General features: G+C 35.1%; 1 protein-coding gene across 3 annotated transcripts; it reads left to right on the top strand.

Annotated features, from left to right (window-relative positions):
* Positions 1-1,450: 1,450 nt before the first annotated feature.
* LRIF1 (ligand dependent nuclear receptor interacting factor 1) lies at positions 1,451-18,711 on the top strand. Of its 3 annotated transcripts, XM_079106338.1 has the most exons (5): positions 1,453-2,341; positions 9,833-10,024; positions 11,899-13,405; positions 14,531-14,803; positions 15,623-18,710. In XM_079106338.1, the coding sequence occupies exons 3-5, from the start codon at positions 11,912-11,914 to the stop codon at positions 16,055-16,057; spliced, it is 2,202 nt and encodes a 733-aa protein (XP_078962464.1). In that variant the 5' UTR covers positions 1,453-2,341; positions 9,833-10,024; positions 11,899-11,911; the 3' UTR covers positions 16,058-18,710. The 3 variants fall into 3 exon arrangements, with proteins under 3 accessions (XP_078962463.1, XP_078962464.1, XP_078962465.1); XM_079106337.1 differs by lacking the exon at positions 9,833-10,024 and having other exon boundaries at positions 1,451-2,341; positions 15,623-18,711; XM_079106339.1 differs by lacking the exon at positions 9,833-10,024 and having other exon boundaries at positions 11,907-13,405.
* The last annotated feature ends 4 nt before the right edge of the window (positions 18,712-18,715 follow it).

The raw sequence follows: 18,715 nt of genomic DNA, 5'->3' as shown, positions 1-18,715 counted from the left end.
TTTTTGGTAGAATAATAGTGTGTAAAGGTAGTAATTAAAGCTCACTGGCATGTGTGAAATCACCTGGGCAGGCAGGACAGTTTGAGAAAATAAGAAGATCAATAATCAAAATTTAAGGAACTCCCTTATTTAATGATTGAGAAGGATGAATCTTCAAAGGACCCTGAGGAGGTGTAGATAAAAAGGTAGGAGGAAATGAAGGAAAGAAAATTGCCAATGGCATCCAGTGGGGGAATAATTAACAGTGTTGTTGAGTGAAGATTCTTAATAAGTATGAGACACACAGCATCAATTGCAATAAATGGCTGTATGAGTGGTTTAATGATTATGGAGGTTGCTGTCATACACCTCCCGGAACTCTCTTAAGGAATGAAGGTCTTATTCTCCCAGCTGCTGGGAGTGCTGCCAGCAGACATGCCTTATCAATCAGTCTTTTTGAATAATTTCTATGACTAAAGAGATCCTTCTTCTCCATAAATTCTTTGTCACAGTCTTCAAACAGTAACTGATCATAAAGGCCCATTCCTATCACCCCTACTGGATAAAACTTCTTAAGTTCATTCCAGTTTTAGTTTCTACGTGGGACAGGTTAAGGCCTTTGCTGAGACTGAGGATCAAAGCCTAGCTTCTCACTCTGCCTTTTGCTTCCTTCCCTTTATTTCCACAGATATTGATCTCTAATAAACTTCTTGCATACCCAAGTCCATCCTAAGAGTCTGCTTCCCAGGAAACCCTTCCTGTGACAATCTTCTTTATAGGGAGTGGTGATGAATATAAGTAGTAAATGGTAAGAAATGAAAGGTAAGTGAAAAAAAATATAACAAGCAGGAATGGGCAACTCTTTCAAGTAAGTTTGTTTTCACAGATAGATGATCAAATCCACAGCAACATTAAGGGCTCACCACTCTACCCCCTCTTCAGCATGGGACATACATGACTGAAAGATAAAAAAGAGTCAATTATGGATAAATTCTATATAGTTGAAGCTAAACTTCAACAGAGTGAACAGAAGTTAGCACGTATTATTTCTCATTATATGTAGATATGAAGTTCTTAATCATAATTTCCTTACAGAGTTACAGGAATTAATAACTCCATTTTTAAATCACAAAATGAAACTTCAAATTGGCTACTTCATTTAGTCTCCTAAATTTGAGCAGTGCCAATTTTCATAGGAATTGCCCACATCCAACGAAACTGTATCTTTGAAACTACCTCTCCTACATCTTTCCAGACCCAACTGAACTATAATTTCTACCCATTCACCATTACGCTGATAGTTACTTAACCACAGTATTCCAGAAACTTCTGAAAAGTGGTTCTCTGGAGATTCAAATAAAGTGGCAAAAAATAAACTTAAAGAACGGAACTTTTCGAGATTTAAGTAATCGTCTATATGGCAGTAGTGACACTTTTGACTGAGGCATAAACCTGTAAGTGGAGGAAGGGGTTAAATGAGTCTAGAGGAAAATAGTCAAAAAAGGGTGGGGGAGAGACTTTCAGGGAACTGGTAACAAAACACTGGTAGGCACAGGCAGATGCCGAAAATTTTCTCACACCACTAGTGCACGATGACGCCAAAACGCTCGCCCTAGACTTTCGAAACACTGGCAAGATATGAAAACTATGCTAGCAGCGCAGTGACACAAAATTTACGATTGACCCCGGAAATATTTTATTTTGCGTAGGCGAACAGAGAATTTTCTTTTGCGATTCGTTCTTTGATCCGGAAGAAGAGATGGCAAACTTCCCTCGCGATTGGATCGCACCATAAGGGCGGAGCCTTAGAGAGCCAGTCGCCTTGGTAACCGGACGTGACGATTCCGGATGCCGCAGTCCGGCGCTTCGCTCGGGCTAGCAGCTTCGGTGGGCGGGGCGGCAGAGCCAGGTTGACGCTGTCGTCCCCGCTGACCCGGCCCTGTTGGGGGCGGTGCCACTAAAGCCACACCTCCCTCTCCCGCTTCGGAGGGCTCTGGAGTGATGACGTAGCTTTGGGGCGGAGACTTGTACCGATTTTCTGAGAGAAGTTGGGAGGGCGCAGTCACCGCGCGGAGCCTTCCGGTTTGTGGGTGGCTGAGCCACCTCTCTCCGAAGCCTGGGGATACGCCCTCTTCGGAGCCTTCGCTCTCCCTCCGTTCCGCATCGAACCCCTCACAATTGCTGCGGAGCAACTGCAGCCCAACATTCTCTCGGTCTGATTCTCGCTCCCTTGAGAACCTGGGCCCCACATCCCCCACTTTCCTGGATGATCTGTCCCTTCCCCGCCCTCTAAAATGTCCAATAATCTACAGAGGGTCTTCCTGAAACCCGCAGAGGAAAATTCAGGCAGCGCCTCGCATTGGTAAGTACCGGTTTCGAACCCTCCACGCGCCCGCCCCTCGCCCGGTCTCTAGGCAGGCTGTCGAGGGCGCCGTCGTTTTCCGACGCTGCGCAGTGCACCGGAGTCGACCCCGCCGAGTGGGCCACTCCAGCGGAGAGCGCTCGTCGCCGGCGCTGGAGCCTTCCGAGCGCGCCCCTCCCGGAAACGTAAAACCTCCCGGGAGCCTGACGCAGTCAGCCCTGCCCCGGTTCCGCAGGACTCCAGCGTCTCGCGTTTCATAGGCGCACAGAGTAGATCTCCACGGGAGAGGCGAGTCAACATGGCCGACGCACTTGTGTGACCAAATCCTTCTGGAAGATTCTCGTGCGCAGGCAGAAAGACACGCTGGCGGCGTGGATTAGCAAGTGCAGCCTTGGGGGCGCTGGACCTTCAGCGAGAGTAGGCGCCTTTTAAACGAGTGAGAAAGGAAGGATATAAAATCGAAGAAAACTTGTTCTAGGACAAGGAAATAGAATTTTTTAAATTTTCGAATAATAGCTTTCTATGAAGAGAGGAAAGTAAAGAGAAATTCTCATGTAAAACCAGTACTTTGGTACAGCGGCTTTGAAGCAGGTTGAGATTGCGACATCATTGAATGTCTACATAGAAGAACTGTAGTTGACAGGCGGAGAGTGCAGTATGTGTGTTTATATGTATATATGTGTGTGTAGAAAGACTTTTGTAGACTTAGCAAAATTGATTATCAATAGCAGTATATTTAAAAATTTGTATTCGATATTAAATGGGAACAACAAAACATTAACTAAAGTTTTAACTTGTATATACCATAGATAGTGTATTTTAAGTGTGAGAATAATATTAATAGGTCTCCAGAATGAAAATGAAGAGTAGGGCATAAGATGCAAAACTCATAAAAGGGGATTTGTGTTTTAAGAAATCAGCCACCTGGTGTTAATCCCAGCTTTGAATTCAAGTGCCTCAGTTTCCAATTTGTAAATAATAGCTTCTAGAGATATTTTTAAGAATTAAGAAAATATATATAAAATAGTGTAAAAAAAAGAGTGAGGTGCTATAAAAATGTTAGTTGTCTTTGTTATGTGAATACAGCTTTAATTCTGCATATATTTTAGTCCAGGGCATAGGATTATTACCTTGCTTAATGGTAATTCTTAAAAAGTATGCACAGTATTATAAAAGGAAATGGTTATAAGTACTGAGCTAGAACAATATTAAAGAACAACCTGGAAAGAACCATTGTATTGCAAATCATAAAAAGGTTTTGTGTATATACAGTTATTATTATTTTTTTTTTTTTGGTGGAAGTTTGGGGGAAGGTGCAGAGATAATGCTCTGTATATAAATGCAGTAATAGAATTGTTTCCCGATTGTTTATTCTTACTTTGTTGTAGTATTTAGAGCCAAATGGTGGCTCCAACTTAACTTGTAGACAGTTCATTTTAGAATTGCATTACTTTTCAATACCAGGAATAAGATTGAGATATTTTAAAGATATTTATTGTGTACTTGAACTTTTTAATCCAGTTTCTAATCCTTTTATTTTTTGACTTTTTAAAAATCATTGCCAATTGAATTGTATTTTGGTTACATTCATAAGACACTTCAAGCTCATTAACTCATTGGTTTATGCATTGTTTTTTTCATATTTACATGCATTTATTTCTTTAAATCGTTGAGATTTTTACGTTACACTTGGAATATTCGCCAACTTTTTCTGAAGGTATTTGGTACTTCATTTATTGGGTGCATATTTGATTCTAGTCTGTTTTGTGAGTAACAGCATGCATGATGTCCAAATATAATTCTGTAAATAATGATTAATGTCATCTATTTTAGTTTAATGGAAATTTAGTTATTTGTGGTAATAATTTTGATGCTGCTAAATCATTTGTTCATAAAATGACTGATTTTCTTAATTTTTGAAGTTTGAATTTTTCTTGAGTTATTGCTCTTTTCCTTTATAGGAAAATATCAGTAATGTGATATGGAATGTTTTATCGTTCGAAGTGTGTAATTCATCCAGATTTAATATGTAAACCCAAATTTAATCTTACAAGTGCAAAGGAAAAATCTGGAAAATATTTGAGATAGTACCCATGTACTAGGTTTGCATTGAGTACCTACTGTGTGCTAAATTGGGAGACTGAAAAATAGGCTATTAGCCATTCCCATGAAAACCTAATAGTTGGATGAGGGGGTTGAGGAGAAGCCAATGTATAAATTTTTTGATAGCATTATGCCCAAGGGGCTGTCAGGGCATAGAGCAAGGAGTTAAAGAGTTTCAGAAGCAGCCAAGTTAGGAAACAGAAGTTTCAGCTATCCAGTTAAAGACAAATACAGGATATGCCCAGATAAAATTGGCAAATAACCAGTATGGTTAGTTTCTAACAATTTACTTGATTTTCTGTTATGAACAGGGTAAGTAGAACACTCTTGAAGAGTTGGTTTGGCATGCTGAAGAGATTGTTTTTCATCCATTGGAGATTGTTTAGAGAATTTTAGGAGAAGGATTGACATGTTTAGGTGTATATTTTACATAACTGATGGCAGTATAGATTTGGAGGTAAGATCCATGTATAAGGATTCTACTTAAGAAATCTTTTCTGAAATTCTGAGGATACCTGAACTGATGGTGTATAGCAGAGGGTTGGATTCAAAGTAGTAGAATGGAAAATAAGCAGACCTTGTTAGCGATTGCCATGAGGAAAGTGAAATCAATGATAGTGCCAGTTTTCTGGATACATATTGGTAAATTAACTGAGATGAAGAATATACAAAGAAAGCAGTCAGAAAGACATTTGACTCTGAAACCCCTGCAGGATAAAAGCTGAAAATACAAAATTAGGAGTCATCAGTTTGGAGGTATTATAAGCCTGTGATTATACATTCCACAGTAATAGGAATTTGTATGTCATGTGATTGGTAGTTAGCTTCTGTCCTCTCTTAACCCTTTGATTTCCAGCTATAATTGGTGTCCTCAACAGGGGTCTTTGGTTAGAAAGATAATGTTTCACTTTCAGTTCAGTGCACATTTGGTTGTGTGAGTTTTATTTTTACTTTTGTATGAGCACGTGAGATGGGGAAGGGAGAAATAAACTATACAGACTAACAAATCTGTCATTAATCTGTTGGTCAATTTTGGGGCTCTGTTTTGGTGAAGTTATGCTAAAGTAATTACAGAAAGTGGATAGGATTGTTCAAGAAGAGCATGTAATTCTCTGTAAGTTTACTATTTCTAACCTCACATTTTCAACTATGAAGTGTTAATGACAGTTCCTGCCTTGTTGGGCTATGAGAAGTAGACTTAATGACAACTATTATATCTGTTATGTACATAATATGTGACATGTTATTGTATATAACAAGTATTTACATATATTACATTAAGTATGTATTTAATGTTATAGATAATAAGATAGAAAAGGGTTTCTTGGCAGTTGAAAATATGTATTTTGTAAAAATATATCAAAATGTTCATTAGACTTCAAAATTTTTATCATCCCATATGCATATGTATGTCATACCAATATTAGAATATTTAAAAAGTGTTCACAGTTCTATAATATTGTCAGTGTGTTTAATAGGCCCCCCCTTTTTTTTTCTTTTGAAACGGGTTCTCACTAGGTTGCTCAGGATATTCTTGAACTCCTTGGCTCAAGTGATCCTCCCATCTCAACTTCCCAAGTAGCAGGGACTGCAGGTGTGCACCACAGTGCCCTGCTTAATAGGCCTTTTGGTTAGTTTCCATAAGACTTTACCTTAGTTTTGGAGATCAGTTCCAGAATTTAATGGAAGGTGATAACTATCATGCTCCCAGGTGGTTTTTACATTCTCTTCTTATAGCTATCCTTATTTTCCCCATTTAACAAATTAACAAATAGAGATTTGAAGAGGTTAAGTGAATTTTTAGTCAGCGACTATGTGGAAGAGTAAGGATTAAAAGCCAGTAGTCCTTAATATAGTCCTCTTCTGTCTTAAAGTCTCACTGTAATGTAGTAGTTAGTGTTTTGGTGATTCTTTTTAAGTGACCAAGCGAGAACATGGGATGTAGAATCTGATTCTAGTTTTGGTTCAATCATCCAGAAGAATATGATGTTTAAGAAAATAGCATCTTTATAGTTTTAGTTAATTAACCTCTTAATGGAATGTTTCTTCTAGATATGGAAAAAAAAGAATATTGATTGAAAGAGTATGAATTTTATCCTAATTTGTCACTTCTCTGCTTAAATTTCTGCATTTCAGTTTAGTACTTAGACTCCTTTTATTTTATTGCCAGGAAATTAGGGATTTTTAAAATTACAATTTGGAGGATTCAGTTCAGCTAACCTTATTACCTGTAATGTCCATTTGCTCTTTTATGTGCAGAGGATGTAGGTATTAATAGAATAACCTACCTTTGAGGAATTTATGGTGTCTGGTAGATTGTGTGAATCTTTACTGATATGTAGACTTGGAGGAAGCTGCATTTTCTGTCTTTTTATGGAGGGAGAATGGGGGAGTCTAATAATTAGATTTGAAAATAGTTTTTGCAATAGTCAGAATTTTTTTTTTTTTATAAAAGCAGAAGTGTAGAGGCCATCTAATGTAGTATCGGAGGCATCAGAAATCTCTGTAATTTGTTGAAATACCATCTCAGTTAAAATATGTTTGCTCTTACACAAATAATTGTAAAGTCATAGGTTCTGCTCTCTTGAAGCTTCTAGTTTGTTAGGTAGATTTTACTGATAAATGAAGTGTATAATTATACCAATCATACTAAACAGTAAAAAGCATTGAGATAGTTGAGTTGAAATCATGACTGGAAAGAACTGCATCATTGTTTACATAATATTTTTTAAGGATTTACTGTGCTTGGTAGTTGAAGAACAACTGCAAAGTCATTGATATAGTCTCTAACCTTAGGGAATTTCAGTGTTGCTGGGGAAAATATTCATTTTTAAAAAACAGCTAGTAGAGAAAAGGCAATAAAGAAGGTATTACATAACTTCCAGCATCAATTACATCAGTAGAAGTGTTTCAGTGATTCCAAAGTTGAAAGAAAATGTGAGTGTGAATGACTGGCAGGTACTTTGTGAAGCAGATGGATGTTGAGCATATTGTATGTAGTTGGAGAAGAAAAAAATTAAAGAATGCTTATAATGAATAAGTTTCTAGCATACTCAGAATAACAAAAAAAAAAATCTCTGCTTAGAACAGAGATTTCATATAGAGAAGTTGTAGGTAGGACCGTTTGAAAGATTGGTTGAGGCTAGATTGTAGATTTTCATGTCAAACTGGGTTGGTATGATGAACATTGAAACTTTCAGCACAAGTCAAAAGGGTGAAAACAATTTATTGTAGTATACATACTAGTCAATATAATTGCAACCAGAAAGACTAGCTTAAACATCAAAGCAAAAAAGAGATGAGATAGAAGAGTGCTAGACACAAGATGATGAGGTTTAATGTAGATGGTAGAAGTTGGAATGGTGAAAAAAGATGAATACAATCTGTTAAAAAGCAGAAAACTATAAACTTGGTGATTTATTCAGTATACATTTCTGTAGTGTTTATTTTAGTGTAAATGCAAAGTGCTACAGGCAACTAAAGCAATAAAAGGCTAGTAATGATAAGCCAGATGACTAGGGATTTATAGCCTATATGATCTGGCATATAGTGTTTGCCATATGGTTGGAAGGTAGGATAAAGTGCTAGTTTTCAATAGAGATTAATTTTAACTTGTTGAATTTTAAATGATGGTATTGAAATGAAAGTGTTTTATAAGGCATTACAAATGTGAAACTGAGGTAAATACTGGGTATAGGACTAAAAGGGTATAGAAGTCAGTATGACAAAGGAAGTAGTTGAGGGGAATTGTTGAAACCATGAAAATTGGTGCAGTCTTTAAGAAAGTCTGTCTTGAAGCAAAAAAAAAAAGGGTCAAAAACTATACTTTGGCGAATGAATAGTCATGGTTGAATACTTAAAATGCAGAAAAATGAATAAGGAAGGGAGTGCTAAGAAAATCAAGAGAAACAAATTGAACACATTGGAAACCCAAAAGGAAAAAGAAGAGTTTCAAGATGAAAGTGTAATTGACCAACGTCAGTTGGCAACAGAGAGCATGTAGGTGGATAGACAGACTTAACTGTGAAAACATTTGGTAATATTTGAGAATGAGGTTTAAATAGAATTGTAGACTAGAAAATAGACTGCAAAAGAGTGGGTCTCAAGGAATATCAGTTTAACTATGGCTCATTAACAGTATCTACCAGCTTCCTGCCATTGAACTCGGAATCTAGCTCATAATCTTCTTTCTAATCCTGCATGACTTCAACATCTATATGGATAATCTCTTTTGTCAGCTGGTCCTTTGATGGAGATCTTTTTTCCAGTTATTTTATTTTCCATTCTGTCATGGCCATTCACTTCTGTCGTCCATGTTATCAGATGAAATTGCCGCATCTACAAAATTATTTATTTGGGCATCCTGGCTTCTAAACATCAGATCCTAGCTTGCTTGTTTAAATGCTCCCATTGTGATTTTTGGGTTGTTTGTTTTGTGCTGAAGATTTGAGCATGCTGTTGCTCTACCACTGAGCTATACTTCTTCACTATGACTACTTTAACTTTATATGGCCCTCTAGTCTTAACCATTCCTTTTTTTCTTTATATTTTAATCTTTTATTCTCTCATTTCCTTTGTATGCAGTTTAGATTCTGTTTTACCATTTTAACATCTCGTATCAATATTTTGAATTCTTTTGCTCCTCTCAGGTTTTGCTGTACCCTGCTGAAGTCACCCCCATTCTGGATAAATTCAGCAGTATGCTTTCTCTTCGCTTATGTGTAGTGAGAGAAAGAAAATTTCCCAAGAGTAAAGATTAGTAGTACTACAAATTCATAATTACGACCTGCCTCCCTCAACTCTATTTTCTTTGGTCCACTTATTCTTTCACAGAGTGTTTCAAATGTTTGATTTGCCTCAAATCTCTCCTGTGTTTTCTCTTATTCCTCTTATTCCTAGCAGATGATGTCATATCCTTTTTCATGATGAAAGTAAAAGCTTTTAGATCACAATTGCAACTTTTTGACACCAAAGTTATGTCCCTTACCCGCAAGTATACCTAACCTTTCTTTTAGTTTCAATAGATGGAGACATTTCTTCTGCTATAAATTTTAATTCATCTACCTGTCTTCTGGTTCCTATTTCATGACTCCTTAATAATCATCTTTTTTCCCTCTTACTTATTAATTTTTCTTAACTGGTTCATATGAGCATTTACATATGCTTTGGTTCATCTAACCTTAAAAAAATAATAAATAAAAAAGAAAGATCTCCTTAACTCCACTTCTCCTTTAGCTTCTTGCCAGTCTTTCCTCCAATGAACATCATCCTTATTGTTTCTGGACTCTCAGAAACTTTCAGTATAATTGCCCAATTTTCTTCAAATTCTCTGTTCCTTTGGTTTCTTTCTTTGCATCAGAAGTAATGGTTTTCTTCCTACCATTCTAGTTATAATGGGAAGCCACTAGAAATGTTTTAAGCTGGGAAGGACCAGTTTTAGTGTGCCCAATGGGCCTAAAAGAGAGAGGATATCTACGACCAAGGGGAAAAAGAAATTTGAAGCTGCTGAGTAGTCTAAGCCAGAGATCATATTTCCTTAGCTTAGAGTGGCAACAGTTGATTTGGGAAGAATTTTAACAGGTATGGGAAATTTAAGCAATGATATCAATAGAATTTCTGATGGATTAGATACGAGGAATGAGAAAACAAGATTTATGTGCTTCGACTTAGGTGCCTAGGAGATAACAAGGAATTTTGAGGATTTTGATGGACAGAGATTATCTAGCCATGTTGTTTTAGGAGCCTTTAAGATTCTGAAGAAAATGTCAGGGAGAAGATATATAATAAGCCTGCATCTCAAAGGAGGTATAGATATAAATATGAGAATTGTTGATACATAAATGGTGTTTTATTAATCAGTCATTTATATAAAAGAAACAGAAAAGATCACAGAATAGGAAGAAAAGAGGAGGAGTAGCAAAGAAAACAAAGACTTGGGAAGAGAATGTTTTAACAAATAGAGCAAGCACTTTTGTATTCTTTCAAATACATCCTTTATCTTACTTAATGATAATTGCCTATACATATCCATTTACACAGTAGCTTAAGGAATTACAAGTTGGTGTAGCTGGGGAGTCAGCAAACACTTTTCTTAGAGAGCCACATAATAAATATTTTAGGCTTTGAGAACCATAGATCTCTACTGTAGCTACTCAGCTGTATCATTGTAGCATGAAAGTAGCCATGTACAAAATATAAAACCTGACTTTGGGTAATAATAAGAATCTATAGATACTGAAATTTGGATATCATATAATTTTCATATCACAAAATGTCCTTCTGATTTTTTCATTCATTATATGAAAGCCATATAGACTCTTACTCATATTGTTAAAATTTAGCATGAGAGACAGTCTATAGATATGAAAACACTTATACATAACATCCTGTGTCAAAGGGAATTAGTTGATATAATATTATAGATTAATTATGGAGGAAGGTCAAGGATAGTTAAGTTGGCCAGAGAATGTATCTCTTGAGAAGTATCATTTGTGCTGAGGCTTGAGCTGTATGATGGGGAGGAGTTCTTAGGTAGAATGATAGCTTGTGGGATGGCCCTGGAGACCAGGAGAGCTCAATATTTTTCAGGAACTAAAAGATGGTTTTAGGTATAAATAACTTGAGATGTCTAAATTCAGGTAATCACCAAATAGTTGATTATGTGGAAATTTAGTGTGTATTGACTTTTCATAAAATCTAACAATCTGTGAGAATCAGAATTGGCTTAGTTACAAAGACTTATGATTTCCAGTCTGTTCTACCTTAATTAAAAATTGTTCAGCTAAAATTGCCATAGTATTATACAGATGAGTTGATAGACAGTTGATAATTAAGGTAGTATAAGGACAATGGACTGTTTAGCATCAAACCTCAAATGCACTGCAACAAAAATCAAAGGAGAAAACGGTTCCTACATGAGTAACCCAGTTAACTCTACAGTACAAAATGTGGCATACTAAGGTATCACTATGTGAGATGTCTTAAGAAAAAGAAAAATGGTTGACACTCGAACTTGTGATTCATTGTCAGTGAGAGGAGGATAGAACAGATTTGAAAGAGTGAGAATAAAAGAGTAAACATAAGTAGAGGTGGAAATGAGAATCCTGCTAGTAAAAGTAAAGGAGAAGAGGAAAGAATTTAAGGAAAAGAAGAGATAATGCTAATAGTTCAAGGAGTCTATTCTAGTGGCATTATATCATACAGGGTAAAATCTTAGAAATCTCTGCTTTGAGGAAAAAAATGTTAATATCTCATACCTATTGCCTAATTATGAGATATTAATATCTCATACCTATTGCCTAATTATGAGATATTTCACTTTGAAAACTCAAAATTAGAAATTACATATTTATTATATTTTATTAGTTTCAAATAATTTTTGCAAATATGTTTTAAAATAAAATGTATATACCATGTAGTATGTTGTATTTATTTACTCAAAATGTTCTTTTAAGTGTTTCAGGCTGCATGTATCAAGTAGTTCAGACGATTGGCTCGGATGGAAAAAATCTTCTGCAATTACTTCCAATTCCTAATTCTTCTGGAAATCTTATTCCACTAGTTCAATCTTCAGTCATGTCTGATGCTTTGAAAGGGAATACAGGAAAACCAGTTCAAGTTACTATTCAGACTCAGATTTCCAGCTCTTCCACAAGTGCATCAGTTCAATTGCCCATTTTTCAGCCAGCCAGTTCTTCAAAGTATTTTCTTACAAGAACAGTAGATACAGCAGAAAAAGGTAGAGTTACTTCTGTGGGAACTGAAAATTTTACTTCATCAGTTTCTAAAGTTAAGAGTCATGGTGTGAAAATTGATGGACTCACCATGCAAACATTTGCTGTTTCTCCCTCAACACAAAATGATTCATCTTATATTGTAGTCAAAACCCCGAATCTTCCAATGACTGTGAAGTCTCCAGTTTTGCCTTCCGGGCATCATTTACAAATTCCAGCCCATGCTGAAGTGAAATCTGTACCTGCATCATCATTGCCTCCTTCAGTTCAGCAAAAGATATTTGCAGCTGCAACCACAAGTACCTCAGGAACAGTTGAGGCCTCCCAAATACCAACAGTTATTTATGTATCTCCTGTAAATACAGTGAAAAATGTAGTTACCAAGAACTTTCAAAATATTTATCCAAAACCTGTTAAAGAAATAGCAAAGCCAATGATACTAAATACCACACAAATTCCATCGAATGTTGCTGCAGAGACACAATTAAAAGGTGGTCAGCATTCTCAAGCTGCTCCAGTGAAATGGATATTTCAAGAAAATCTACAGCCTTGTACTCCATCTCTTGTTCCTGTTAAGTCTTCAAATAATGTGGCTTCAAAGATTTTAAAAACTTTTGTAGATAGGAAAAATTTGGGAGATAATACTATAAATATACCACCATTGAGTGCCATCAGTTCTAGTGGGACACAATCCATAAGTGTGCCAATTAAAGATAATGCTTTGGTTATGTTTAATGGGAAAGTCTATCTGTTGGCTAAAAAGGGAACAGATATTTTGCCATCACAAATTGACCATCAGAATTCTGTTTCTCCTGATATTCCAGTAAGAAAAAACACATCACAGGTAGTAAGTTCAAGTCCAGTCACAGAAATATCCAGAGAGGTTGTAAATATTGTTTTGGCTAAAAGTAAATCTTTCCAGATGGAGACAAAATCACTTTCAAATACCCAGCTTGCTTCCATGATTAACCTAAGTGCAGAGAAGAATAAAAAGGTCGAAAAATCATCTCTTTCTACCACAAACCCATATAACATGAACCAATCCAGTTACTACCTAAAACAGAGTAAGACTTTATTCACAAAGCCAGTCTTTCCAGGTGGATTTAGTACAGGACAAAATGCCCCCAGAAAAGGAAATACGATCCAGAGCATAGAGAAAATAAGTTCCTCTGTTGATGCAACAACTGTTACTTCACAACAGTATGTTTTCAGAGACCAAGAATCAAAGGTAATTTTCCCATGTCAGGGTATTCTTTTTATATATCTATGTGGAAAATTTTTCTTTCTTAATTCTCAAAGTTATGATACTTCTCTCACCCCCTCCTGTCCCATCATGCATATGCTTAAGTCAAAACTCTCATCTGTTTAAATACTATTTGAGGAGGAGTACAATTAGGCAAGTCCAAGCAGTATCTTGAATCATTTGGATGCCAACTCTTCAAAACAAAAACAAACCAAAAAGAAAAAAAAAAAGGCAGAACAGCAAGTTTTAGAAGAGTTGGGGAAGGATTATATGACTTCGAAAATTAGTAAAATTGTGTGTATACATATATATATATATATATATAGTAGCCACTTTTTCATATACGAAGAGATCAACATGTATATAGGAGAGCTGGGTTTTTTGGGCGTGTGTGTGTGAGAGAGAGAAGGTAGAGAAATATTCAGTTTTTTTTGTTTTTGTTTTTGTTTTTTTCTTAATGTGGAAATGGTGGGATAGGACTAGTCAGTATCTTTCAGTCAATTGTGGAAATAGGATTTTATCAATTCTTTGGTGGTGGGTTTTTTGCTTTGTTTTGTTTTGTTTTTTTGGTAAACAAGTTTTCCCTTTTTTAGCCCTTCTCTCTGACTCCTCATGCAGTTGCCCAACTTATCCACTAGTTACCCTCTGTTCTTAAGATATAAATGTTTGTGTGCTTACTATATATTTGTACCCACCTTTTCCTTGTTTACTTAGAGGTCTACTTTACAATGTCAGTATTTCTCCCCTTCAGTAAGAATCCATTGAACTTCAAAAATATAAGGAGGTGAATTCTGATAAGTACACAGAAGACTAATTTCTAAATAATGTTGCATAGATTATTTTTTAAAGTTGTTATTAGTCTTCTCATTTCAGTTGCGTAAGAATGGACTACCTGTTAACTTTTTTACTGCAACAAGTTAAAAGTAGGAATTGTAGAAGCAGTGGTTTTAGATTTTATTTAATCAGCATTTTGAGTGTGGGTGGTAAGGTAAAGGTAATGCAAACCCTTAAAGCATGATGTCTTATTTTACGAAAGATTAAATAATCTCTCAGTTGCTAGTCTGATAACTTGAGTAATTAGTAGTATTGTTTGTGTTTTCTTAATTCCAGATACAGAATGAGATGGCATCAACATTAGGAAAAGTTTCTCAAGAAGGAAACGACAGGAAAGTTTCTCAAGAAAGCAATGTTAAGGCGTCATGTCTGAAGAATGATGCTGAATTTAAAAAGATATTTGGTATCACTAAAGATTTGCAAGTGTGCCTTACTCGAATTCCTGATCATTTGCACTCTGGAAAAAGTTTTGATCCCTTTAGCAGTGTGTTGAAGAGTAGAATTAACACCAAGACGGAGTTTGTGGTGAAGGAAGAAGAAAGAAAACAGGTAATAGGTTTTAAAGTGTCCCTTGTAGATACTACAAAGATACGCGAATGTATTGTTTATTTTTAATTTGGTTTTTAGCTTTGTGCACTGGTATGGATGGTGATTGTTACCAAATTTGCTAATATATGTATTATACCCAAACAATGTTTAAAAGAACCATATATGCACAGATAAAAATCTATCCCGTTAAGTACTTTTATTCCCCTACTGTCTTTTTTTTTTTTCCCATTGTAATACAAGGATATGGCCATAGCATTTCAACTGATTATCTTATTCTGAAGACTTAGCTAAAGGAAATAATCCAAGTGTAGTGGAAAATATAGGCATGCAGATGTTCATTGCAGTAATCCTCTTAATATATGCGGTCAATAAGAATGAAAGAAATGTCCTATAGCTTTACCTATTGTCCTTCTGCTTATGAATATATCATCATCATCTAGTATTCTGAGCCTCAACCTTGTCCAGTGAAAAGCTTCCTTCCATATGTATCTACTATGCAAAGGAAAGGGGAAAAAATAAATCAACTATTTCTCAGGCACTTCACTATTGTATTTTGGTGGTAGGTCCATAGAGCTTCTAATACTTGGACAGGAACAATGTGAATTAAGCAGTTTATTCTCAGTGACTATGATTAGGACATTGCTATTTGTTTTAGTCCCACACAATGGGATTCAGGACTTTTTTGCTATTGTTTGTGCAAATAAATTTCATTTAATTGCTAAATATTTGTGTTTGCAAACTTTGTTAAATTTGAGAGCACATTTTATATATATATGGCAATAACATTTATTTTTGTAATTTTACTCAACATTGCAACAGAGTTTTAATAGGAAAAGAAAAACAAAAAACATTAAGAAGATGGATCACACAAAGAAGAGAAAAACCGAGAGTACTTGCAACACAGTCATAAATGGGGTATCTATTGTCACCAGTTCTCAACCGCTGTGCAGTGTTTTACCGACTTCAGTTGTATCAAAAAATAACATTCCCACAGGCCGCAGCAAAATCAGAGAAGAACAGAGAACTGAGGTGGAACACTGTTCCCGTGAGGAGGAGAAAGGTGCATTGAGTTCATGTGCAGCTTTTGAACAAAGTAACTCCTTTAATAAAAAGTATACTGAAGATATTTTCCCAGTGACACCACCAGAATTAGAAGAAACCATCCGAGATGAAAAAATAAGACGACTTAAGCAAGTGCTAAGAGAGAAAGAAGCAGCTCTTGAAGAAATGCGTAAGAAGATGCACCAAAAATAATAAAATATTCTGTACTGAAAGTCTTTAATATGAAATAATTGTTTTTTAAATAGACTTTTGTTATTAATACAGTAGTCCACCCTTATCTACCAGGGATGCTTTTCAAGTGGATGTTTGAAAGTGGAGATAGTACTGAATCCTGTATTCAAGTGCTGTGTTAACTATTGACAGTCACTCCGATAAGTTACATTATTGAATAATGGTCAAGTAGCATATACAGTGTGGATACTCTGGACAGAGGAATGATTCATGTCCTGAGCCACCTCTCAAAATGACATAGAATTTAAAAGTTATAAATTATTTCTTTCTGGAGTTTTCCATTTTAGTATTTTTGGATAACGGTGGATAACTAAAATTATAGAAAGCAAAACTACAGATAAAGAGGGACTATCATTAAGGCATAAGTGTATTCTGAAAATGAAATCTGTTCATATTCTTTGACTGTGAAACCTGTTTTTTGGTCAGTTGATTGTAGAATTTTATTTAAGGAATACAGAAAAGGATTCATATATTACTTGTTGAATAATCTACATGAGGTATCGGAACCATTTTCTTGGATACCTTTTTCTGGAAGGAAAAAAATTTATATTTTTCTATTATTTTAACCGAAAACTTCTGAAGTTCGAATATTTGTATAAGATTTTTGTTATTGTTGTATATTTAAATTGCTCAGGTGTTAATCCAACAATAGATAATTATTGTGTACAGTCCAAGAGAGGAAATCAGCAGTAAACTTAAATTTACCATTGACTTTATATATGTACTCTCTTGGTTTCGTTACCTATAAAATTATGATAAGTTCTACCTACCATTGTTGATTTTTTAAAATTTCATTTAAAAATGTATTAGAGCAACATTATTTAAGTGTTTAACCACTTTCCAAGAGTGAAGGATGCCTGTTTTGTAATTTGACAGAGTTATTTTATATAATCCAAAATAGTATTTGGAATTCAGGCTATTTGATACATTGTTGGCTAAAGTGATGTGTTATTAGGCAGCAGTATCCCCTATTCTCCTTTTACTCCTCCTTTTCCCCCCCTTTGATATATTTACATATGTTATATAGATTGTGTAAAAAGTAGATCTGAACAATGATCACATTTGATACTTTTAAACTGTGAAATGTAGTTTTTCTAAGTAGAGGCATACATTTTTCTATCTTTTTTTTTTTTTTTTTTTAATTTGGGAGAGTTTAAAAGTAGTGTGAGGATAGGGATTAAGAAGAGAGAAGAATTAGAAAATGATTAGCAAATCCCTGGGAAAAAAATAAGGTTTAAAAACTGTGTCATGGCAACCAAAGAGAAAAATAGCAAATCAAAAAATACTGAACAGGATTGAGATAAGTACATCAACTAGATTCTGCTGCCTTTTTATTTTTACAAATAGCTTTATTGAAATATATTTCACATAGCATGAAATTCTCCTTTTTAAAGTGGTGTTTATTCTATTCAGAGGTATATAACCATCAATATTTACACTTTGAACATACCAGAAACAAGTCCTGTACCATAGTCATCACCCATTTCCTATCTTTCCCTGCCTAAGCACCACTGTTTCTGTAGAACTGCCTGTTGTGAACATTTCATCTGCATGGAGTTGTACAATATTTTTTCTTTTTTGTGTGTGTATTTGTTTTGTTTTTCTTAGCCTAATATTTTCAGGGTTTATCCATGTGGTAGCATTTATCAGTACTTCATTATTTATTGCTGAATAATATTTTCTTGTTTGAATATATAGTCATCCCCCAATATCTGGCAGATTGGTTCCAGAATGCTCCCCAGGGATATCAAAATCTGAATATTTAAGTCCGTTATATGATATGGCATAGCATTTGCTTATAAGCTACTCATCTCCTCCTATATACTTTAAATAATTTCTATATTACTTGTCATGCCTAATACAATGTAAATTCTATGTAGATAATTGTGCAGTATTGCTTTGGAAATATTGACAAAATATGTCTGTATGTGTTCAATGCAGACAAAATTTTTTTGTTGTGGAACTTGCAGACAAAGAGGGCCAATTGTATCACACTTTGTTTTTCCATTCATCTGTTATGGACATTTGGATTATTTCCACTTTGGGCCACTAAAAATGTTGCTATGAATGTTTGTGTAAAAATTTTTGTGTGAACATATTTTCAGTTACCATGAGCATGTATGTAGGCACGAAATTGCTGGGTTATACAGTAACTGTTTTAACATTTTGTGGAACTGCCTTACAGTTCCAGTCAGGTTTTCCTCCATCTACTCCACTTAAACAGATCTTGTTAAGGTCCTCAGTGATTTCCATGTTACTTAATCCTAAGGTCAACTGTCAGTCTTCTTAATAATCTCATAAATCATTAATGACTTTGATAAACATTTAAAACATTTATTAAAGAGTAATGCATGTTTATTGTGAAATAATTAGAAAGTACATCACGCTAAAATATTAAAAATCAAATCTTCACACTCCTGTCATTGAGCATTCATACACATTCACCTTAATGTGTATTCCTCAGATCTCTCTCTCTCTCTGTGCTCCCATGTACGTATGTGCTTTTATCAAAATAAGGTTTTTATTTTTATTCTACTTTTAAAGTTAACAGTTTACAATCTTTCAATAAGCTTTCATTTCTTTGAATGATCACATCAAATTCACCTGTTTGATCCCAGA

The sequence above is a fragment of the Sciurus vulgaris genome (genome assembly GCF_902686455.1).
Source record: "Sciurus vulgaris genome assembly, chromosome: 1".
NCBI classification, from domain to species: Eukaryota; Metazoa; Chordata; class Mammalia; order Rodentia; family Sciuridae; genus Sciurus; species Sciurus vulgaris.
The sequence above is the reverse complement of the archived record's forward strand: the minus strand, read 5'-3'. Positions and strand labels throughout refer to the sequence as shown.

Excerpts from the sequence above, each read along its gene's own strand:
- LRIF1 (XM_079106337.1), top strand. The coding sequence starts at position 2,274 with ATGTCCAATAATCTACAGAGGGTCTTCCTGAAACCCGCAGAGGAAAAT. Across the intron at positions 13,406-14,530 it reads TCAGAGACCAAGAATCAAAG|ATACAGAATGAGATGGCATC; the intron begins GTAATTTTCCCA and ends TCTTAATTCCAG. Across the intron at positions 14,804-15,622 it reads AGGAAGAAGAAAGAAAACAG|AGTTTTAATAGGAAAAGAAA; the intron begins GTAATAGGTTTT and ends ACATTGCAACAG.